This window comes from Pholis gunnellus, assembly GCF_910591455.1.
Source record: "Pholis gunnellus genome assembly, chromosome: 10".
In the NCBI taxonomy this organism is placed as follows: domain Eukaryota; kingdom Metazoa; phylum Chordata; class Actinopteri; order Perciformes; family Pholidae; genus Pholis; species Pholis gunnellus.
In genome coordinates, this window is record NC_136537.1 from 3,499,729 (window position 1) to 3,509,558 (window position 9,830).

The following is a 9,830-nucleotide window of genomic DNA, read 5'->3' on the forward strand; positions in this document are numbered from 1 at the left end:
TCTTTCTCTCTCTCTGTGTCTCTCTGTGTCTTGGTCTCTCTCTCTGTCTCTCTCTGACTCTCTCTGTCTCTCTGTCTCTCTGTCTGTCTCTGTCTCTCCCTCACCTGCAGGTCCTTCTAGCCTCTTTCCTACCAGGCTCCCTCTCCAGAGACAGACTGTTAGCTTGGTGTTAGCCACAGTGCAGCTGTCGATGGTCTGGGTCATGTCCAAGGCTTACCAGTTCCTCTCTTCATGGAGCCTCAACAAGTTCCTGCTCATCACACAGGGAGACCTCAAAGTATGTTACTCCTTAATATCAACCATGATGAAGACACCACTTTGACAACATAGTTGACACAGAGTTCACAAGCCGATTGATACGACAGTCAGGATATAGTGATAATTTGAGCAAATATGACAATAAGTTTATTAACTGTAGCTTTAAGTGATTATATTTCTCTCCACCAGTTCAACATTCACTTGCCTTATAGTGCCGTTTTTGCCTTTTTAGTCCTGAAATGAAATTAGCAGCAGTTTGTGATGTGTCCTTTCTCTGCAGGTGCTGAGGGAGTCAATAGAGATGATGGTGCATCAGACAAAGTCCCTGATGATGAATTCAGATAGTAACCAACATTCCCCTCTTCATAACCACAACCGGCTTCTGCTGAGGCAGCAACTTGAAGCACTGGACAGGGCTGTATCCGAGCTGCAGGTGACCTGAATGGTTTATTCTCCACAACCGCAGTAGAAAGTGACTCCTCTTCCAGAAGAGAATTGTATCCAGCAACGTATCAGCTTTGTTTGACTGTTTACACACAGCTGAGTGCCAACTGACAAAAACACGATACATGAAGTGGTATAGAAATACAGCAGAATCTTATTTTCTTTAGATGTAATATATTTCCTAATTCTTTCATTTGTGGATTACTGAAGGAATGTAAAATTGGAAGATGAAATTTCTGCAGCGGTTGCTGGAAAGAGGCGAGGTGGTCATTAATATAGAAATCTCCCAGATACCCTTTCTCCTCCAAGTTGTGAAGACCAGGTCAAATAATGATTATTAATACCTTACAGAAAAAAGTGTGTGCAATAGTCTCTCTCTCTCTCTCTCTCTCTCTCTCTCTCTCTCGCTCTCTCTCTGTGTGTGTGATTGTCTCAAAATCTCAATCAAAGCATTGTATGTAGAAAAGATATTTGATACAGCATTGGATATAAATGTCATCAAATTAGCACAATATAATGCCCATAAATACAAGCCACCACTAATACAATCAATACGACTGCGTGTTTCTGCATAATGTTTGAAAGTTTCTTCCATTCTGCCAGCATGAATGTGGCATTCTGCAATCCAAAGAATGTGGATGTCACTGATCCTGATGCCTCTGTTGTTTCCACCAGACCTTCTCCTCTCTGGTGCTGAAGACCTTCTCCAGCGACTGCAAGCGGATGTCAGGGGAGATCTTTAAACAGACCATGCCTTCTGCTGTACACTGGAGACCAAGTCTCAGGACAGGTACTGTTGTTAATGCTCCGTCTATGTAGAAACTCACACAACAGATATTTGCTGATCAGACTAAAACTAAGGAAGACGCTCTGTTTATTGCTTTGATACACATATTGGATGGGTTTGTATGTCAATCAGGAGAGACAAGTGAATGATTAGTAGTTAACATTTATTATGACAGATGCTGCGTTAATGCGTTACACAGAAATTCTTTGGTGCTTGAACTCAACGAGGAGATTTGTGATCACAAATAAGCACGAGTCCAAAACGCCAGAGAGTGAAAGTGTGTTTTGAGCCTGGACTTGGAGTCAATGGAGGGGGTTTCTGTTCCACAGTCTAGAGCTGCAACAGCAAAGGCCCGGTCCCCGCTGAGGGAGCTGAAGGGGTCAGGAGGTCTTGGATAGAAAAGGGCTTAATAGACAAACAGGAGAACCATAAAACCAATTATAAACTGTACCGGCAGTGGAGAGAGACCAGAATAGGGGTAATATGCTTCTTCTTGTGGGTAATTGGCAGCAGCCTGGCAGCGGCGTTTTTGACCAGTTCATGTAAGACAGGGACGACTGACCAATCCCAGTATACAGGGAGTTGCAGTAGTCCAAGCTGGAGAATATGAAGGCACAGAAGACCTGCTCACATTCTTTAAATGAGAGAAGTGAGGAGTGTAGGGTGTGTTGCATTCTGGGATGAGCTAGCTAAGGAGGAGGAGTTGGTTTGTTTGTCTGCTGATGACCCTGCAGAGCTGCCTGCTTCTTACACTCACATACAGTATACCTTCCTATTGTTCTTTATTTGGTTAAACAGGTCAACATAATCCATGAAAAGTGTCTCATAACAGAGGGGATGCTACCTAGTGGCTTTTAATAAGACTAGTGGACCCAGTAGATTTATTGCAGCACAGTCTGATACCCACTGCACGGCCTATTCATACATAGGTCAAAACATCATTTAACGTTATAATAGGAATAAAAAATCATTATAATAATTTACTTTATTTAGACGGCACTTTTAAAAAGAAAGTTGCTTTACATAACATAAATACTGGGCTTCCAAAGGAATACTCACACAACTTTTGGCACATTTCACTGTGTACTGACAATTGTGTATTACTCTGTTTGCTCAGGTTTTCCCAGCAGCCCCAGTGAGTATGCATCTTTGGCAGCTCAGACTGTGATTGGTCAGGTTTTAGAGGGTGTGGCACCATTGTCTGATGATGCCCGTGTCCAAGCGCTGAGTATAACAATGACGGCTTTCATGGAGGCGTGGATGGAACACATCCTGAAACAGAGGATCAAATTCAGGTATTTTTATTCATACAGTCATACATTGATGTCTACCACAGTGTTGAAGAATATCACCAAAGAGATGAAGAATACCTTGTGATGGGGCAGCACTGTAGCCTAAAGGTTAAAGAGCAAATCTAGCCTACACATAACAGCACATTCATGGTCTGACCCCCAGCCTCTCCATGTTTCCTGTCTATCCATAGCTGCTCACACAGGTGTGCCGAATGAGAAATCCCACTTGATCATACATTGGAGGCGTGTGGCTCATTGTTTATTATTAAACGCTATGTAAGTGCAGCTGTTGCCATGTGCAAATACCTAAAAATTGGAGAGATGCCACCACAAAAACGGCTGTAAGAAGAACACAGACAGCGAGACTGATTGATGGCTTGATTGATTGATTTTATTGATGCCAAATTGGGAAATACTAGAACAGTAGCAGCGAAATCAAGGTACTGTTAAATCAACTTCCATCCATCCATCCATTTTCCTCCGCTTATCCGGGGTCGGGTCACGGTGGCAGCAGGCCAAGCAGGCTGACCCAGACTTCCCTCTCGCCTGCAACATTTTCCAGCTCATACTGGGGGATCCCGAGGCGTTCCCAGGCCAGCTGGGAGATATAATCCCTCCAGCGTGTTCTGGGTCTTCCCCGGGGTCTCCTCCCAGTTGGACGTGTCCGGAAAACCTCCAGTGGGAGGCGTCCAGGAGGCATCCTAATTAGATGCCCGAACCACCTCAGCTGACTCCTTTCGACGCGAAGGAGTAGCGGCTCCTAATTTATTGGTTCAATGTGACCGCATGAAAATGTATAATAATGTAAAAGTATAAAGCATCATTTCAGTAACTACTAGAATGAGAAAACGTTCATGAAAACATGGGTCAGTCTGTTTCTGCCAACAAAACACTATTTTGTCAGTGTTTGTTTGATTTGTTTTGTGTGTGAGTGAGAACTGCTGACGTGCAGTTCTGTTGCTCCTCCTCAGTGTGCAGGGAGCTCTCCAGCTGAAGCAGGACTTTGATTCCATAAGAGAGTTGATCCAGTCGGACCAATACGGCCTGTCAGCTGAACTCCACCAACGGCTGCTCAGCCTCCGGTATGACATCCTGCCTTTCAACTCTCTGTTCATGGTGTAGTGTCATGTTCGGTGTCTCACATTGAACTGTTCAACAAACCAATGTGTTTACTTGTTTTCAAATCCATCACACCTACATATTTGTGAAAGTTTCACAGCCACGCATTTTTGAACTGACTTGTTTAACACCTGACTGCTAGCTCTTTGGACTCTCTTTTGGTTCACTTCAAAAGTCAAGACAATTTAAAAAGCACGAGAAAATATCACATTTCTTGGTGTTTTAAAAATGTATTTTATTTGACCTGTGTAAACTTTAGTCCCTTCTACACAGAGATTCTGTAATGCTGCCATAAAGAGGATCTGCCATTACGCTGGCTTTGCTTTTTTACACTGACTCAAAGATGCTCTACAATAAATATGATGCATTACAACCTCCACCAGTGGTTTGGAGTGGTATACACTGGAATACACTAAGTGGGTGTGGTCATGCTCCCGTAGCTGTGCCTGCGGTGTATGAATGTATGAGCCCTGATGGGAAGGTGGAAATTGCATGGTAGCTCCTGTCATCAGTGTATGAATGGGGGTGAATGATGACATGTCGTGTTAAAGAGCTTTGAGTAGTCGGAAGACTAGAAAAGAGAAATACAAGTACAGTCCATCCATGTACCATCAAGTAGAGACAAACATGTTCTGCTACTGTTGATGTTCCCTCGGATGCAATTATTCCAATAACAAAGTGATGTGCCAGTAAAAGCTCCCACAGCACTTTTGGTAAGCAGGTTGGGTGATCCTTCTCTCTGTCTGCAGGGTGTTTCAGCAAGTGGACTCAGCAGTGGTGTGTCTGCTCCAGCAGCCGCAGGCCAAACCATATCTGCAGTCCAGAGCCTGGGAACCTTTCAAACGCTGCTGTGAGTACCACACCACTCAGTCAGAAAGTCGCCCTAATGTAGCCATATTGTAAACTTTACACTTAATAATCGTGATCATGTAAAGTAGAAGTTGGCAATCGGGACTATTAGTTATGCATGAAGTAGTTCTGTGAAAACCATCGAAGGTGTGGATTAACTCAAGTAATGAGGACTCTAATCCTGGAAAAGATTTAAGGTTTCTTAAATCTTTTTTTTTTTTTTGCCTGCTGCACAGGACAGGAGTTGTACATGTCATTCACTGAGGCTCTGCAAGAACATGAATGATCTACAGTTTCCATGTTCTGACACATTATCAACTCGATTGAGGTGTGGATTCTCTAACTTTTATTCGGAATAATTTAAGGAAAAATTTGAGGAAATTAAATATGTTTATTACCAAAGAGCTTTGTTAGCAGTTATTTAAAAGTCTACTATTACTGTAGGGAGAAAGAGTAGTCAGCATCAAATAACGGGGGACTTTTATTGTGAAGAATATAGGAAATGTGTTTGTCCACTGTTTTAGATCTGCTCCTTTGACCGCTAGTGAGGTTTGGTGGCGACTGTGGTTAAGTGGATAGCAGGGCCGTCCTTCAATCAACGGATCGGTGGTTCGATCCTCGGCTCCGGCTCTGCTAGTCGCATGTCGATGTGTCCTTGAGCAAAACACTTAACCCCAAAATTGCTCCTGTAGCTGCGCCTACGGTGTCGAAATGTGATAGAATCTGAATTGTAAGTCGCTTTGAATATCTGCTAAATGACTGTAATGTAATGAGGCCTAATATGCAATATATCAAATTTATATAATTCAGACTACAATTAATTTGTTTGTCAATGATTTGGTCAATGATTTTTTTTTTTCGGGAGTGTGTTGTGCTCATTTCGGAATTTAAACCTATTTTTCATTTGGTTCGGTGCATCCCGTTGGACCTCAGTCTGTGCCGATGCTAACTGTAATGGCCTGCAGGGAGCTGCAGGCACACATGAATTATGTGACGCCAATGGCTTCTTTTCTCCTGCCGATATGTGATGGATAGATTTCAGACTCTTCCACAGTCTGTTATGTTTCCTGCTTCAATGTGGCCAAAGTTCCATCCCCATAACATATTTATGTATATTTATATATATTTTGTATCTTTGAATGAAGTGTATGGCATTAAACGGTGTGAGCAGTACATTTCAAGATGGATTATAAAGCCCAATGAGACAATCTCCCCTCATAACTCTAGAGTATTAGATTTATTTAAACAGAAACACATTTTGGTGATAGACAACTTTGGTTTGGTAAAAGAAAGAGTAGAGTCAGTGGCAGTGACCTCTTGTGTGTGACTCTTCAGGTCCAGCCAACAGCAGAGACAGCCTTGATGCAGCAATGGGGAGCAGTATAACCAACCTGAGGTCTATGGAAGGTGACGACCTGACTCAGTCTGATCCCTCGGTTGTGACGGCTGATGTCCCTCCAGTGAACCCATCCAGCCCTGGAGAGCCCTACCTTGCTCCAAGGTATATTTGTACAACTGTGATTCCTCAGTGATATGGTTTGGAATAGGTATCGGACTTAATGCCTGTCACCCCCTTAAAAGATGCAATGTGTAACTTGTTACAATTTTAGCTTAAAACAATCACAGATTGAACTAACATTATCAACAGGATGTGTTGCGTTACAGAGATATCTACTGAAATGAGCATGCTAACCAGCTAGCCCGCTCCGTCCTGTCTTGTAATATCACTTGTACCAGGAGAGGCCATAATGAGTCACTGTAGCATCCAGTCTGTCCTCAGTCCACCATCAGAGGACTAAGACTTGGAGCTGCCCCATGGACTTGTCAATAACTCCTCCATGGTCCATGTTGGATTATTGGATTAAATCCAAAGTGGCAGAAATGAGAAAAATACTCACACCCTCGCCATGCCTGCTGCCAGGAGGCTTCTTGGCCAGAACTAGAATGCCTGGCAGCTCTGGCAGACGGGTGGAGCTTTCTTCAGCAGTTAGCTTGATCGAGCCAGAGCAAACCCTCACACCGGGAGTCTGATTCCGGTATGATCATCAAAGTATGATCAGCAAAGTTGCTGTTGCCTATTTTGACCGTCCCTCAGACTTCCAGCAGTTAGGTCACATTTAGCGTATTATTGCCCTGCTGTAAGCTAGTAGTTGGCTTTTTTTAAATAACTGATGACTATACATTTAGATTGCATGGACCGAGTAGTAGAGGTGAAATGCTGACCCCTATGTCCTTGGAGCAGGTATTACACAGGGCCCCTGTTACCACTCCTGTAAAATCTGCCTAAAACGCCTATCCAAGGCGTACCCAAAGTAAATTGAAAGCTGTTCTTGAACCATTTGGAGTACATGCATGGTCTTGGTCTCTTTAGAAAGCTAACACTCAGAATCACTGTAAGTGCTACTGGCATTGAGTAATAGAAGTTTGAACACACTGAAGGAGAAGGTTTTTATTTCCACTTGAATATTTCTTTGCAAGCTGATGCCTGCAGATGACTATAGCTGTGACTTATTAGCTGGAAAACACAATGGAACCATAGCATGAAACCGTACCTAGTCCAGGTTCAAATTTGATAATAGTTGAACAAAAAATTAATATTTTACACTTTTTTTGCTATGTGTATGTCTTGGCCCTTTTCTAAAAAAGGACATATGGGGACCCATAGTATTATACCCAGCCTGTGTGAAAATGTGTATTCTTAATTCAAACTCAGCTTATTTATATCTAAATACAGTTATCTATATGTTGTGTCACCATTAGTAATTTTCACAAATCACCCAAAATACTCTAATATCACACCTTGGATTTAATGCTCAGACACAAGGACCTGACTCGTGGAGTCAAAATTGACTTCCACATTCTTTTTCTACATACACCCCCTGAATCTGCATAGCATTCTTTTCGTAATTTCATTGGCTATACGAAGCGTGAGTCATCAGAACGATTGGTTGCAATTGGCTCGAGCATCACACGAAAGAAGAAAGGCGGGCACTAGCCTTCAACTGGGACTCTCGTTGGCTATTCTAGGCTGTGAAGAGCATATGGAAGCTCCTAATAGGTCAAATGAGGTGTCAATCGAAGCGTCATAATGCAGCAGCCATTTTGAGATACAGACAGCGCCATGTTTACATGGAAAGTGAAGGTAAATTGAGAAAATAGATGCTAGTTAGCATATCTGCCGACTAGTTTGAAATGATGCAACAGCGGTCCGTGGGTGTTTATGAATGCAATAATGTGTTTTGGACTAAATCTTTTACTGGATTGGATCGTCATGACCTTTGCCAAATGTAACAAGAGCGTTTTTGTTGGAATATTATCGATGGTTGGATTTCTATCAAGCTTTAAAGGTGAGGTGCCTCGATTTTGCAACTGCTTGTTTGTGGGTTGGTGGTTTGACAGGCATTGATTGATCCTGCTGTTGTGATTGTATCTTGAAATGGTTTACATGAGTCGAATCTCAAGAATCTTAGCTTTCTAACGAGATATCGCTTCAGTGCCTGCCTATAAATAGCCGTTGTGTACATGACACAAATGTACAGTAAACACTCCGATAGCCCGCGGACGGGCCGTCGGAGTGGTAACAGGTTTTAAGTACTCAAGGTTTGTGTTATTAGAAAAGACAGATGCATCTGTGCTGTTGTGATGAGATGCAATAGTAAGAATTGTACTGTCTTTACTTTGTGCTCCCAGTCCAGCTCTGGGTGTTGCTCAGCGGGAATGGTTGGACCTGAGGATCCAAAGCAGCGCTTGTCGCTGGAGGCTGCCGGGTCTGCAGTGTCTGTCTAAGTCTGAACCCTGAACACACAGACGCTGCAGAGATGTGACACGGTTTAGTGTCAAAAAACATATTGTAGAATTAATATCCTGTAAAAAATTGTTTTATTCTTATGGTCTATTTTTGCAAAAAAGAGTGTTAGACCTATGGAGGTTATTTAAAACAAATGAATCTCGAAAATATTTCTATTTATTATGAAAACATATTTGTTTTACCATTTGTCTGAAAACATATTTTTTTTATTCCTGAATAAAATACAGAATATCATCATCATTTCTTCCTGATGAAATGTGTGTTCTTTTGTACATGTACACGGTGGCCTGGAATTGAAATGGTCTACATTAGTGATTCTCAACTGGTGGGTGGGTCGCTGGCCTCATATACATATTGTAATGTTCCACTTACGAGTCGGAGACAGAGTGAAGTCCTTACAAGAGGTTTATTAACGACCGAGGAGGGATCTCTGAGGAGCCATGAGCGAGGACCCTCGAGAACAGACTTCCAGGAAGTGTTTTAACGGCCGACACGCCCCCTTCTTGTTCATCAGTCATGTGATTGGACGCTGCAGCTGATCGGACTGATACGATTTTTTTCAACACTTAAACAGTGAAGACAGATCGCAGATTAAACTAGTTTATATTTGATTACTTTTCTGATTCACCATCTGGTTTAAATACATGTTCATTGTAGACTGAACAACAAAAGGACCACAAACAACTTTCTTCATTTATTAGAAAGATTTGTCTTTTCATGATCTGATTTTTCCACCAATAACTTTTATTATGGATACAATTAAAGTCAGAGAGACGAAACGCTTTTTACATCATTTATCATAATTTCATTCAGTCACGTGAGGCTAATCATTCCTGAGGGGTTTGATGAGTTTTATCATTTAAGAGAAACCTTCATATTCTGGGTTATTTCATAATGACGTCACAATCTGAATTTCAAAATGTACAGACGCAAATAATTCATAAATAAGTCAGACGCATTCCGCCGGTAGAAATCGATCCTGCGCTTATAAACAGAACAGTTTGTTAAACAGGTAACAGACTACAGAGAGAAAACACCTCTACAGTGAGGATAACTGCGTGTCTTTATTAGTTATTAGTTATTATTAAGTACAGTGATCATGTGAACAGACACACATTTATCAAAAGTCTCTCCAGCTGTTAAAGCCTACCGACAACTGATCCAGTTGTGATCAGCTGTGATCAGCGGCCACCGTCATCAGAAACAGACATCGCTTCACGTGACGCAACTGAGGAAAGGACGTCTCATGTCTCTTAAACCATATTTCCTCGTT

General features: G+C 42.1%; 1 protein-coding gene across 1 annotated transcript; it reads left to right on the forward strand.

Annotated features, from left to right (window-relative positions):
* Positions 1-570: 570 nt before the first annotated feature.
* ccdc142 (coiled-coil domain containing 142) lies at positions 571-8,697 on the forward strand. The gene is made up of 7 exons (XM_079167114.1): positions 571-691; positions 1,378-1,492; positions 2,607-2,784; positions 3,753-3,863; positions 4,650-4,750; positions 6,085-6,250; positions 8,440-8,697. Exons 1-7 carry the CDS (start codon positions 587-589, stop codon positions 8,546-8,548), a joined length of 885 nt encoding a protein of 294 aa, XP_079023240.1. The 5' UTR covers positions 571-586; the 3' UTR covers positions 8,549-8,697.
* The last annotated feature ends 1,133 nt before the right edge of the window (positions 8,698-9,830 follow it).